General features: G+C 36.8%; 2 protein-coding genes across 2 annotated transcripts; both read left to right on the top strand.

Moving 5' to 3' along the window:
• The first annotated feature begins 3,709 nt into the window (after positions 1-3,709).
• LOC140154488 (myocilin-like) lies at positions 3,710-5,773 on the top strand. The gene is made up of 2 exons (XM_072177055.1): positions 3,710-3,732; positions 5,068-5,773. The coding sequence occupies exons 1-2, from the start codon at positions 3,710-3,712 to the stop codon at positions 5,771-5,773; spliced, it is 729 nt and encodes a 242-aa protein (XP_072033156.1).
• A 3,491-nt stretch (positions 5,774-9,264) lies between these two features.
• On the top strand, positions 9,265-14,009 carry LOC140155338 (noelin-like). The gene is made up of 5 exons (XM_072178134.1): positions 9,265-9,743; positions 10,962-11,348; positions 11,855-12,032; positions 12,641-12,800; positions 13,231-14,009. Exons 1-5 carry the CDS (start codon positions 9,675-9,677, stop codon positions 13,883-13,885), a joined length of 1,449 nt encoding a protein of 482 aa, XP_072034235.1. The 5' UTR covers positions 9,265-9,674; the 3' UTR covers positions 13,886-14,009.
• The last annotated feature ends 1,639 nt before the right edge of the window (positions 14,010-15,648 follow it).

Below are 15,648 nucleotides of genomic sequence, written 5' to 3' on the forward strand. Positions count from 1 at the left end.
TCAACTTTGGAAGTGGATGCGGATATTGGACTGGCTTTTGTCTATCCTAGTTGTTAATACATACGCTCTAACTCTAAGTATTATACCAGGCAGAATATGATAACTTAGTCTATCATTCACTGACTGCCCGTTAAGCTTTGACATTCGCAAATCGTTTTTTGTAATTTTGAGAACAAAGAACAAAATGCGCTTCAAACATGCATCAGTTACGTAATCACCCTAATTATTTCGGATTATTCCCTTTCATCATTGTATCATTATCATTTGTTCTTGTGCAAAGATTGGAACAGTTGATCACGGTCCAGCTTTATTCCGTATTGAAAAGCGTTATCAGTGATCATTACGCACTCCACGGGCTGTAACATCAACAATGTACTGCGCACGGAATATTAACTTTTATACACCACCATTCTGTCACACGAAACCAGGTTCTCTTGTTCTGTTGATGGCGTACTTGCTTTTCTCTTGTGGCACAAGGATTTTATTTGGAGCAGTCAGTGTAAATGGATGACGTGAATATTTTTATGAGTTGTTGCCATATTCAGAGACTATTAAACATTGCGCCGGGAATGGGCGGATTCAGTTGTCATGGGGCGCCGCAAAGATTAAAAATCTCGGCAGACATAATTTTTTTGTCTGGTTGTAACAGGAAAATTGCGTGCAAAAATCTTAAATTTAACAAATTTAACACCATTTTAGCCCCAAATCGAAGTGTTAAATTTGGCATTTACGCACTTTTAACGGTCTAAAATCAAGGTGCTCATAACGAGCTGTCCAGTAGATGTAGGCCTAAGTCCGGTAAAAGTTGCCGTGGCACTCTGCCCCCTCCGTTCAAAAGAAGTGATGACGACGAATTCTGAGGGAAAATTGGGAGTAGCATATAGTGGTGATGTGTGTCAATGTCTGCGTCACACAGTGTCATCGCCCCGATATCTTCATGGAAGAAATCGTCATGATGGTAGGCCGAATCCATTTGTTCTTCAACCGCCACGCATGGCCATTTTGTTCCGACCTGTGTAATAGTTTTGAAACGCATAATGGACCGAGGGACATTCGACTAAAGCTATTGACAATAGCCTGGTGACTGACCTCTGTAGATGTCGGAGCCTGGTACGTCATCTCATTTAGACTGCCTCCACCTCTTGTATACACTGCACTATAGTACCTTGTTATGTTCCGTGACCCGAGTGTTTTCGAATGATGGCAGCTGTCATTTTTTTTTGTCTTTCGCCATATACCTGATATAATCTGAATTTTGGTCAATTTTTGATTTCACACGGTTGTTTATCAATACGCTGGCTAACGACTATCATGTTCTTTGAACACATATATTTAATTAGAAGCCTTAAAATCGGCTTCTTTATAAAGAAAAAAATACGGGAGATATTCATCATTTCCTACCACGGTATCCAAAGATTTATCGTCTGAATATCAAATCGTGCATAGCATATACACGTGTATTGATTCCGGATATTCCGTACAATATAATTATTTCCCAGGCGTGGTCACTGTGCGTCAGAGGATGTAGGATTGTATTATTTTATTTATAGAACTGCATAATTGGGATTTGCTATGAAAGCTCTTTTTACATTAAACTACAAAGAAAGTTGAATAACATAGGAATGAACTTATTTCGAGGTTATCTTATCCGTAAGTTATTGTTTTACTTCAAATGTTTCCTTTAAATGTTTTTATGATATCCTAATTGACACGCTTATATGATTTATTATAAACACTGATATCAACGTTTCCTTTATCATTGCAAAAAAAACCCTCAAAGTCTTGTCACATAGTCAAATCAACTCATACACTCATGCACTAAAGAACATAAAATGTTGAGACGCAGAAATAGTGTTTTCACAATGCCGGTGTTTCATATTCAAGTTTTATTTCTGTTTGCGATGCTATCGACGTTTGGATGTTCAACGACAGAGGTAATATTATGTTATTAGAGAGATTGCTATTTCCAAACGTAGCATCGAACGTACGTGGAATCTATTCAAAACCACTCTCCTGTGACGGGATTTTGAATAGATTCCACTGACGTTCCATGCTACGTTTGGAAATTGCAATCTCTCTATTAATTTTATAAACGGTACATAGGAATAATTATGCCTACTAATAATCTGACTGCTTGTATTGTCTAACTGTTGTGTATTCAAACACTGACGAGTCCCATTGAGATAATCGTCCCGTTGCATTGCGATAACTTTAGAGGCAGACGTTCTCGTCCTTTTTGCAGCGTAGAGCCAGTTTATGCAAGTGCATTCAAACATACACAAATAGTCGAATCTCATTATCTGGACATTAATTTTAACTGATGGTCTAAATTGCGTGTTTATAATCAATAACAACTAAAGGGTAGCTTAATAGAAAGCGTAAAACCTGGACATTTTTTGAAATTGGACCCTGCATTAGCGGCTATTTTTGTTATATGCAAATTAGCATTTTTTCCCCACATCCTTTTTGTGCGGGAGAGTGTTCAGAGGATTTTTTTCGTCGATTTAAGTTTATATTTTGGCATTATTTATAACAGATGTTTCTAGGATCTATCACCGCAGATGGTCGGTGTTCCTGTAACTACGGTGCATTCTCACCAGTATTTGTTTGTACCGAACATGACACTAGGCATGAGGCTAAAATTGACGATGTAGAGAAACAACTGCAAGAGATAACGTCAAAATTCGACGAGTTGAAAATTGAATGGAATTACTGGCAAAATCGGCACCAAGAGTTTGACAAAGATATGACTAGGCTAATGAGTACTTGTCATTCTGTCGGTAAAAGTACATCTGCGAACGGACGAAGACATTTCAATGCAGACCTGGTCCATTTGGTAGAGGTGGTGGCAACTGTAAAGGCAGAAGTGCCAGATATGGAAGAGCTACTTTGGATAACACAAAAGGTAGATATTAAGTGCCTTTGCGTCAACAAAATCATTCATGTAAAGGTGATCAGGTTTTAAAAAACAAGGCGTTGCCCGCCAAAAAGTGCCTTTGGCAGCCCTCTCAATTCTCGCTAGTCACAATACAATACGCCGCCAGCGGTTGCTCTTGCCAGTCCAATTTTTGACCTCCAGGGTCACCGTTCTAGCCACGTTCCGTGTGATTGCAGACAAACGGACACAATTAAAGACTTATAATTGGCTGAGACGTCATGTCGATTGCCACAGGCAGCAGCAAGCGGCATGAAAGTATGACAGGTATATTATAGTCATGTTTCTCGCTAGCCTAATCCCGTGGGGCGTATACATAGAGGCGATTTGTCCGTACAATGGCGTAGCAACCACGTAAGCGCATTGATTCGAATCTGCCATAGCAAAACCCAATATGGTGTTAATCTGAAACACTATAGGTTTGGGTGCTTGATTGGGTACTTAAGTGGCGGACTAGAAAGTGGCCGATCTCGTCCTTAGTACGCCATCATTCTTTGCCCTTATTTTCACTTTCCTAACTTGTATCATAACCTTTCTGAATCATACATCCATTTTCTCCTCGTTCTCTAAATGCCATTTACCGCCATTATTAATCTTTTCTCTCGTTTTCAAACAATAGGTACAAAATCTTACTACCGTGGTTAGTAATTTAACAACAAATATTATTGGAATGGATGAAGCAATGTGGAAGAGCAAAGCATTGAATTATGAAAGAAAATTCGACGAATGTCAGAAACGACCATCTGATATACAAAAGAGATTGAGTATCAGACAATGGCCCAAGCAAGGAAATCAAGGTAAAACTTGTCATCATCATCAACAACAACATTACATCATCATTACCATCTCCATCATTTTCTTTGTCATCATCATTATCATCATATACCTAATTGTATGTAATGAAAGCAGTTGATCATTTTGTTTGTCTTGTTCAGACGGTTTATTCAGAATCTCGGATTTTGACAAAATTATAGCACATAAAATCTTGATTTTTGCAAGGTATCTTAGTTTACTAAAGCACATTACAATCGTGTAAACAAACAGAATTTAAAAAAATATTGTAAACGTCCTCCTTAGCAAATGTTACAATATTGCTTTAAAGGTATAATGTGTGATTTTGCTCGAATTTCTACATTTGCATAATTGTGATGCGCAATAACTTGAAATGCTTTATACATGCAAGGACCTTTTTGTCAGACTTCCTTAAACTGTATAGAAACAGAATATATGACACTTACGACTTGCATAATTCGTTGTACATTGTTATAAAATTACATGGAGGGGGAAAGGGAGACCCCTGACAAAAAATGAAAGAGAAAATCAGGAGGGCAAAGGAAAAGAAAAGGGGCTCCCGAAATTTTATTTTGACCCCTCCCCCCACCTCCCGACCAAAAACGCTGGCTACGCCTCTGTGTGTATCATTGAATCTTTGTGTATTACGCTATTCGTCTTACGTTTTATTTATGCGTCTCAGCTGCGTGAAGCTCAATAACAATCGGCGAGCTAATACACGCATTGATCGAATGAAATAGCAACTTTCTTTGTTTTAAATTAAAAGGGGACATAATGTGAACAGTTAAAATAAGAATCTATTCTTAATTGAAATTGTGATTCATTGCTATAATTGGCAATAGAATACGCTCCTGGTTCAATTTCATATGATAGTTTCTGCTTTCCCGACAGATACATGCAACAGACTTTCAATTATTCTGCAACCTTTTACTGCACGTAGTGTTAACGATGATGTAAGAGCCTCGGTTTGGTTTACAGATGAGAGTTTAAGTGACGTATGGTTGGGTGCATTCGACGTATTTGTGTAGGTAGTTCTTATAGTTTATTTTTGAGAAAACGCAAATAATTGAATTCGGTTAAAGAAAAACAAAATAAATAGGCACTATTGTTTGTCTTACACATGTGATTAATATTTACAGTTAGTCGTAATAATTACCAATGGAAGGTCTGAAATTCACATTAGATGATATACACGAATACATTTTGATTCTGCTGAGAACCACAAACCTATAGGGACAAGTTCATTCCAGAAGTTGATATACAAAAAACATTGTTGCACTTAACTACATTTTGACACCTTCTCATTTTGTTTATCATAATGCATTGCTTTGTTTTTTCAGTTGTGTACAATCATCTGGTGTACCAATACACCAATACCTTCCTTGTTTCAATCCAGTGCTACATTCTAAACTTCTGCGATACAATGAAACTCAAAACTTTGAGCTGAGTACCGACGATTACCATGATTACCAAACGCAATATCTTCCAGATCGAATTGAAAAGGCGGCAATCGTATCCAAAGGCGGCTACCTGTACTACATTGCTTATGATACGCTAACATTAGTCAAATTCCACATAAGTTCAAATATAACGGTAACAAGACGTAGCCTAATAGGCAATGTTGGTAAGGGTGATACGTATAGTTACTCTGGAGGGGAACGTTCTTCACTTGATCTTGAGATTGATGAGTCAGGTTTATGGGTGATCTATTCAACTGCTGAAAATCAAGGACTTCTTGTGTTCAGTCAGATCAATACTACCACTTTGAAGATTGAAGCCACCTGGTATGGACATTATCCAAAGAAGTCTGTAGGTAACTGTTTTGTTATCTGCGGTACATTTTATTGCACTAGTTCCCATGAATCGCACAATGCTAAGGTGAACTATTACTATAATACTAAGACTAACGAAGAGGGTTTCATGAATGTACCGTTTGATAGTAAGTATGGTGATATCAAGTCCATTAAATATAACCCTTACGAACAGAAGTTGTACGCGTGGGACAAAGGACACGCTGTTGTGTACGACATGATTTTCGAATTGTAGTTGTAATAAACGCAGCCTTTGGTTACTTTACATGCTTGTGGAAATAGTTGTATAATCCCAGCAAACACAAAACCGTTTTTAAAACGTTTTAAATAAGTTATATTTTGGGTTTTGGTTTAGGTAAAAACGTTTTAATAACATTAAAATATCAGGTTATATAAAGCTCATGAAATCGTTATGTATGAAAACACACTATAACAATATTTTTAAAATGTTTTCGAAATGTCATTGTAAATTATTTTTGGAAACATTTTTGGCCAAATATTTTGTCAACACTTAAATAACATTATGTTAAAATATTTGCACCCAGCAAACACAGAAATGTTCTTAAAATGTTTTTTACAAAACGTTTTAATAACATTTAAATGTCGCGTTATATAAAGGTCGTGAAAACATTTTAAAAACGTTATTGTAAATATTTTGGGCAAATATTTTGTCAACACTTAAATAACATTATGTTAAAATATTTGCACCCAGCAAACACAGAAATGTTCTTAAAATGTTTTTTACAAAACGTTTTAATAACATTTAAATGTCGGGTTATATAAAGGTCGTGAAAACATTTTAAAAACGTTATTGTAAATATTTTGGGCAAATATTTTTGCAAAATATTTTTCAACCCCAAAATAACATTCTGTTTAGAATGATTTGTACCAAGTTTTCAAAAATGTTTTTGGAATGTTATTAAAACGTTTTTATACCCTTTATATAACCCGACATTTAAATGTTTTCTGTAAAACATTTGTGTTTGCTGTGCAGTAAATTACCAACAAATGTTATGTAATGTTATAAAATCGTTTTATACCATTAATGTACCCTTTATATAACCCGACATTTAAACGTTTTCTGACAACCTGTTATAACCTTTTGCGATTGATGTCGAAAACGTTTTGTGTTTGCTGGGATATTTGTATGTAAATACTCTTTGGTGGTTTGAAAGCAGTATTTCTATTCAAATGAATATAACATTATATTGATTGTTTCTGATAATTGCCGATTACAAACAGACAATTAATTGTAAGCTTAGGCCTACAGGTTAACACCTATTAATACTACCACGTTCCCGGGACCACTTTAAAGATTGAAGGCACCTGGTATGGACATTATCCAAAGCAGTCAGTAGGTAACTGTTTTGTTATCTGCAGTACCTTTTATTGTATTAGTTCCCATGAATCGCACAATGCTAAAGTGAACTATTATTATGATACTAAGACTAACGAAGAGGGTTTCATGAATGTACCGTTTGATAGTAAGTATATAGTGATATCAAGTCCATTAAAATATAACCCTTACGAGCAGAAGTTGTACGCATGGGACAAAGGACACGCTGTTGTATACGACATCATTTTCGATTAGTACTTGTAAGAAACGCAGTTTTTGGCTCGTTTTCAAAACATGCATGATCTTTGTGGAATGTATAATACGGTATTCGTATGTAAATACTCTTTGGTGGTTTGAAAGCAATATTTAGATTAAAATGAAGATATCATTATATTAATTGTTTCTGATAATTGCCGATAACAATCAGACCATTAATTGTGAGTTTAAAGGTTAACGACTATCGGCATCAAGGTTTAATTAAAATGATCAAAAATAAACAATCAAATAAGATGAAAAACATGACGATGTCGTACAAAACACACCAGGTCTAAACACACCTTTGCTAGAAACTTCCCCATCAAAAAAAAACAATCCTCCAATCAATGGGAAATTTTCGTACGCTTAGAATACATTTAATATTCAACAACTTTGCCATTTTGTTCTGTATAGTGTTATTTGCCAATAAAAACAGAAAAATCACCGATCTTTTTGTAAGGCAATGATTAAGGGATAAAATCAAAACTCGACCGACGGTTGACTGCCGGTTCCGTCCGGCTGGAGCCGGTTGCTATCGTTCTAAACAATGAAACGCGGTTCAACCGGTGCGCCAGTGACATTCCTCGTGTCATTAGTAGTGCATAGTAATACCCACAATCTTGGAAATAAGTACTTGGAACGCTTGGCACACTCTGACGTAAATTTCGTGCAGAATTTCTAATGATCGGGGTAATAACGAATATTGTGCTTTGGAACAAACATAACATCTACAACAATGATTTACCCCCCCCCCCCCTCCCCATCAATCAATGTTGGACACATTGGGAAACCACTGAAGACATTGGCATTTCTCAACATTGCATGGGGACAGGGGTGACAGTTTTCCGTTATTTACATGCAAGCGTTCCAAGACTTATTTCCAAGATTGCACATATCATACCTAGTATAGGTAGGTAGCAGATAGCAGATAGGTGAGGTCTTCTTGTTTTCTGTAAACAAGGGGCAGTCTTCAGTGAACGGCTCTTTTCAGGGCCACCAAAACCTTTTAAAATTAGCAGATAGGCGAGATCTGCTTGTTCGCTGTTGACAAGGTAAACGGCTCTTTTCAGAGCCATCAGTAGCCAAGGGGCGGCCTACATGTCTCATTCTTAGGTACTTTGTCCTGAAGACGTCAGAGCTACTTCTGACGAAAACTTGATAGTTCTTAACTTGTCCGACGGCAAAACCGCTAAAAACCCACTAATTGTTATGAATTCCCGTCGTAAAAGCCTACCCCACAACAAGTAGGCCTAGCTTTTTATGTTGATCCAAATTTGTTTGGCCGTTTCCTTCCTGATAAGCCTAGTCATGTGATTTCTTGTTGTGCACCGTTTCCCATTAGATTGCCGCATGTGGATGTACAGTTAAGGTCATTTCAATGGAATATCATATGTAACAGCAATTCACAAATCCTAATTGTTAACTGTTTCTTTTTGTAAAGCGCTGATTGTTTTTATAGAAAGTTTCGCTTTCTTATGTCAAATAAAAATGTTAATTTTATAACAATGGTAACGAATTATACAAGTCGTAAGTGTCATATATTTTGTTTCTATACAGCTTAAGGAAGTCCGACAAAAAGGTCCTTGCATGTATAAAACAATCCTTAGGGATGAAATCAAAACTCAACCACCGGTTGACCGGTGGTTACCAGCGGTTGAACCGCGTTCCATTGCTTAGAACAGTAGAAATCGGTTACAACCGGACGGAACCGCCTGGAACCGACGGTCGACCGCTGGTTGAGTTTTGATTTCATCCCTTGCCAAAATTTGAATGAAGTGAAATGTGGTTGACAAAAGGATTATCCACTTTCGAATGACATTTCCATCTACATAGCAATAATATATTTGGAGATTTTATTTAGTGTCTGTAAATAACAGTGGTGATAATAGTAAAATTAAAACTATTCGATTTTCAAAATGGACAGAAGGTATTATTGACCATGGCATTCTCGAGAATAATTAACTCATACGGCCGGAATTTATACCCACCCGCGCGCATAACCATGCATGTATAATCTTACCTCTTGCTTGAAACCTTACAAGTGAACTAGAACCACATTCGTGCCTTGGTTTCCGTATCATTTTGTCGTAATTGTTTTTACTACATGCGTAACAGCGGCTGTTACAACAGTACACGAAATGTCTTGTCAAAGTTTGGTATCCCAGCTTCTTTTAAAAATCTCATTGTACAAAGGACGAGCTACCAGATAAAATCAGAATTGATAGAATGCCCCCGATTTTGCTTTTTGTTAAAATTCTAGATTGGATGTTTCTATGTTTTCTGATACCAACAGTTATATCTAACAGTTAAGCCTTTTTGGTGCATAGTGAGTAGGGGTTATTTCGGACTAACTACAACTTATATAAATTTCCACACTCTTTTGTGGCAGCTATATGAAACTTATGAGCATAAAGGTTACTCTGCTTATTGTGAAATGTATGCTGGTCTAGACGTATAACCTTTGGTTTTCAAGCAACAAACGGTTAATAGGTGCAGGTATTCTTACAGCACTTTCTGTTCAGTTATCAATTGACTCTTCACCAATATGGAGTTTTCTCGTGTATGGGTTATACTCTTATTGTCTGTTGCCAATGGTAGGCCTACATTCGGCCAGGTAAGTTTATATAATTTTATTCACTACCGAAATATAAAAATGCAATCATTATATTCAAAGGAAACCCCCAAATCAACGTAATTATATTTATCATTCATTCATTCATCATTCATATTTATTTGGCAAAAAGCGACATAAAATTGTACAATGAAACATACAAAATATAAACACATTGAAAAGCTGCACACCAAAAAGACACCAAAATGCCGAATTGCCAGGATGACCCATAAAGTCTAGCTTCCTGTGTAGACTTAATTCCAATGGGGTCCCACAAAAAGAACAAAAAAGATGCCTGGGAGCGTGCGAAACATAAGATAAAACAAAGGCGGGACCTAAAGGAGTAAGCTACACAAATTCAGCAGACTCATGGGTCATAGCAACTCTAGCCAGGTATTTTTTCATAGCATGTTTATAAGTACATTTGTCCAGAATGGATTTGATATGCGAAGGTAGGTTATTCCAATCAAGAGTTGCATGGTAGAAAAAAGATTTTTTGGTATTTGAACCAACTCTTGGGACATGGAAATTCCAAGAGCTTGACCTAGTGGCATGAGAATGAATATCAGAAATTTTGGTAAAAAACTGGGTAAGATAAGAAGGGCCCTGTGAATGGAAAATATTGTACATGTGGTTGAGTCTCAGCTGCCTAGCCCTGTTTTGGATATCCAGAAGTTTAACTAAGTCAAATTCAACCTGACCAACATGATCTCTGGGAGCTAGGTTCAAAATAAAACGAATCATCTTGTTTTGAATAACTTGAAGTTTGTGCTGATAGTGGCATATCCAGTGGCGTAAATTTCTTTATGGGGTGGAGGTTTGTGTAAAATTTTGCTCTTTCGCTCCTAGAATAACTTTCTTGGAACTAATTACACACGGTCGCTATTTTATGGTATATCATCTCTCCCCACTTCCTGTTATGTGACCCGTGGTCCCGACATTGCTCTTATAAACTCTCACCCTCCGGACCTGGATCGTAATTCTATAGCAATTTCACTTTTTTTTTTCGTTTCACCAATGTTCACGCGCACCTGTACGATTAGTGTCTTTGAAAAGAGCTGTATTGTATCCAATCTAAATTTATGATTGCACACATACACAGGCATGCCAGCTAATGAGTGCAACCTGCTTGTAGTGCGGGGCAATACCATAAGTACGCTCTTTCAGCATCACTGAGGTAAAAGAAATTATTTCAATATTATTTTTCTCTATCTTACATAGTTGCTATACGGATCCATATCCGACACTGATGGCAAGTGCGTTTGTACATTCGATGCACCACTTGTCGCAGTCTGTACGCGATATGAAACCGATCACATGTCAATCATTACATCAGTGGAACAAGGTATAGCCAACGTGACGTCACACCTTGATCAATTTATCGATGAATGGAATCTATGGGACGATCGATACAATGAATTTGATCGAAATGTATCCAGATTGATGAGCTCGTGTCAGATTATGGAAAAGCGTCATACCAATGACATTAACCCTGATATGGAAAGTCTGAGTGAAATGAGAAAAGGTCTTTTACGGTTGGAGGAGGAGCTAAATATTGTGACAACAGGACTTCCACAGTCGTACATTCTGTCATGGATGAACACTAAGGTAAGATGTAATGTTGCAAATGTCTCAAAAGCGACAAAATGTTATAATTGAAGACCGAATTAAAAGAGACTAGTTTGCATCTGACGTTAGGGCAACGTCGCGGTGTGATTGGTTGCTGACCTGCGTAGTACTGCATTTTGGTCTGGTTGACAGGACGTCAGACGCAAACTAGTCTTTTTAATTTGGTCTTCAATTATAGGTACCACATCTTATTTGGTCCTATAGCGCTATCGGAGCCCGGACCTCACTGAGTTACCTATCGGGGCACCGATAGTACATCATAGCGCTATATGACAATGTATGACCAAATAAAGCATTATGTCTTATACACTGTATTAAATCCTACGTCTTCATGTGTTTCGCATTTGCTTGTGAATAGATAATCAGATATAATACAATATTAACAAGCAATACAAACACTGGTGGTTTTTTTCTAACGGAAATTGCAAGCAAATCATTTCAGGACATGGCATTATTAAGAACCGTAATTGTTTTTCCCGTTGTAGATGGAGAGCATCACTATGATTATCAATAATCTAACAACAAGCGTCGTTGGTATGGATGAAGCACAAAGAAAGAGGCGGATTGCAGAGTTAGAATCCGATCTCCAGGAATGTCGAGAAAGACCTTCGGACATACAACATCGTCTAACAGTCCGGCAATGGCCTAGAAAGGGCTCTAAAGGTAAACTTAGCAAAGCTATGGATATCCCTTATCTAATCTTGTCATGACATTGTTGGAAGGAAGGTGGCTATGATAACAATGATATACATTCTTAGAAGATTGCCTGAAGTGTAATTTAGATATTATGAGCGTGAAATCTTATCAGAACAGCATTATTGATAATCAACTGCTATTATACTCTGTATACCTTCCTCGAGTCAGTAAAATCAAAAATGTTAAATTTTGCAGGATTCTGTTATGCTAGTTGAAATCCTGGCACCATTTTCCTTTCTGAAAATGTATATTTTTAAATACTTCTCATCGTTACATTTAAAGATACAACAAAAAACAATATCAAAATTACTGACTATATAAACAGTGTTATCTTGTCATTGTAAAGGCTCATTATTCCGAAATACGTATGGGTTACCAAAGGTTAACATTCTGATAGGTAGTACTATAATATTTTAGAATTACGAAGTTGGAACCTTTGGAATACATTATCCTACCGAATCAAGATACATAACAATATTGTAAAATGAGTTACAATTTTAGTAGAGTTCCTTTGGGAAGCCTTGCTTTGCCCTTTGTCTAAAGTTGCTTACTGTATTGTTATTGTTTATTAATAGATACCTGCAAAAAGCTGTCCTTGATCTTGAGACCTTTTACAGTGCGTGGTAAATTTGCAGGAGTTCCTGAAGGACCTAAAGGACCATCTATGTGGTTCGCAGATCCACTAGAGGATCCAACGGCTGTATGGTTAGGGACGTTTGAGGCGCGGGTAAAAACGTAAGCGTTGATATAGTTTATACATGTATGTTAATTATACAAATTGCAATTTTAAAAGTTTCACAGTAAGAGCGTCACATTATCATTCAAATGATCGACTCGTGAGTGTTGATTTTAGGCACAACATCTTTTTTGGTCCTATAGTGCTATCGATGTCCGAAGAGGTACCTATGGCACTTTTTATCGTACCCTGAACATTTGCACAGTGCATTCGTTTTTCATTAAAAATGAAAAACAATGCAACTGTTAAATTATTTATGCTTGATACAATTTATTATATCTCCAGGGAGTGATTTTAAGAGTTATCGGTACCTAACCGGGCACCGATAGTTCTATAGAACCAAATTGGATGTGGTGCCTTAGTAGCCTTCCTTGTAGCTGCGTTGCGCCTTTGCTGTCTTTATCTTCTTCCTTTTTTCTGTTTTGACAGTGCTAATGGTGTAGAGATACGTTCAACTGTGTATCGATTTAACCAAACGTCGCTCTTCGAAACATCTGCTGATAACTTTGTGACTTACTACCTTCCAGATAAAATCGAAAAGTCTTCCATAGTCGCACACGATGGTCACTTGTATTACATGAAATTTAACACACGGACTCTTGTCAAATTTAGCATTGACGGCAATACCACCGTTACGTCTAATAATCTGCCAAGTACCGTAGGCATTGGCAGCAAATATGATTATGCTATCGACGGACAAAGATCATCTATTGATCTTGAAGTTGACGAAGCTGGAGTTTGGTTAATATACTCTACACCAGCAAACCAAGGCCTGGTGGTTCTTAGCAAAATAAATACCACCACTTTAGAAATCGAAGATACGTGGTCTGGAAACTTCCCAAAGAAGTTTCTTGGAGATTGTTTCGTAGCTTGTGGTACATTGTACTGCATTAGCCCTTACGCTTTGCCCAATATTAAAGTGAACTATTTCTATAATACTAAGACTAACGAAGAAGGTTTCATGAATGTACCATTTGATAGTAAATACGGCGAGATAAAATCTGTTAAGTATAACCCCTATGATCAGAAACTCTACGTTTGGGATGATGGATATGCTGTTGTATATGATCTAGTTTTTGGATAAAAAATAATGGAGACCATCATGTAAAGCTCCCGTCAGACAATTTCTATTGGTTCAATACCACCATTTCTCTTTCACAGTTTTCAAATGAAAAAATCGGTAATTCCAAGCTTGATTTTCTCATGGAATTGTCCATGACAGTATTATCAATCGAAACTATAAAAGGTTGACTCCTCAAATAACCACAATTTCAACATATGATGACCTGAGACTTTTCTTGTTTTAAACCACTGAAGCGTACAAACCAAAAAATATAATAGTGAACCCTCCTTTTTGGAACCTGAGAGGAACACACCAGTAGGGTAGGAAAATCGATGTCCAGCGGATGAATTGGAGGGGGGAGACTTTTCATCAAAACTGAAAAAATAATGATTGAAAACATGTCATTTCTGCAGACTCGGAAACTTGCACATTAAGTTTTAGCTTAGTATTTTCAGCGATAGATTGACTAAACTGCTAAATGAGAAATTAGTGATCATGACCTGCCCGTGTCTTTTTATCAAAAACATTCCCAGTCGAACCATGGACTAGACCATCTGCACTTAATATGTATTAATCTTTTGAATCCAACTAACTCTGCCCTCTAGATCATGAGATGTTTCTCGAATACCGTAAAATTCCGTCTACAAGCATATATATGCCTCTAAACGAGGTTTTTTTGACACAAGAGACAAGGGGCAGACACTCTCAGCAAAAACGTTATCTGGAGTTTGAACAACTATATTACTGATAAAAGCGGCTGTACAAACATGTATATTTGTAAGACCAATCTATTGCAATGTTTTTGAGAAGGGTATTGGCCTTTCATATCTTTCGTTAAAAAACAACCCTCGTTTAGAGGCATATTTGCTTCTAGACGGAATTCTACGGTATTGTTTCATAGCTTGTTGTACATGTACTGCATCAGCTCTTGCCATTTGCCCAATATTAAAGTGAACTATTTTGATAATACTAAGACTAATGAGGACGGTTTCATGAATGTAACGGTTGATATAAATACACTGAGATAAAGTGTGTAAAATATAATATAATAACCCCTATCGAAAACTATACCATTGGGATGATGGTTATGCTGTTTATGTGATCTAGTTTTTGTGTAAACATAAAATATTTGAGACCGTGTAAAAGTTTAGAGTCCATAAAGCATTGTAAACAAAATTGAAGTATTTTGAAAAAAATGAAAAAAAAATCTGCGCATCTCATTGAATAAACAGAAATTACGTCACGATTGTTTTCAATTTACTCATTTCTGATTCTGTTGCATTCGCTGTCGGACAAGTATTACATCGTCAAGTTGGATTAGTTCTGTCTCAGTCAGTCTTCTACTTTGAACGACTCGGATAAGTAGGCTAAATAAGGGGCAATATAGTTGTCAAACTTTCGTCAGGATTAGATCTAACTTCTTCTTTAGGACAAATATAGGAGTTACAAACATAACATAACATAACATAACAGAAAACTTTTGGTGCGCTGTTCCTTATGACAAGCTCGTAGCGCTTACAAAGTAAAAATAAAATCATCTTAAAGTACACAACAAAAGCCTTAAATAAATAATGTTATGGAGTACAAACCTTAAATTTACATAATACAAGGCATAAAATAACACAGGTCAACTAAGGAAATCAACGGAAACATATCATGGAAAAAGATAGGTCTTAATCGACTTTTTAAAACTCGCGATAGAAGAGGATTGTCTTATAGTGATGGGAAGTTTATTCCATTCCCGTGAAGCACATAGAGTAAATGTCCTGTCGCCTGCTCTAAGG

This window comes from Amphiura filiformis, chromosome 6 (assembly GCF_039555335.1).
Source record: "Amphiura filiformis chromosome 6, Afil_fr2py, whole genome shotgun sequence".
Lineage (NCBI taxonomy): Eukaryota > Metazoa > Echinodermata > Ophiuroidea > Amphilepidida > Amphiuridae > Amphiura > Amphiura filiformis.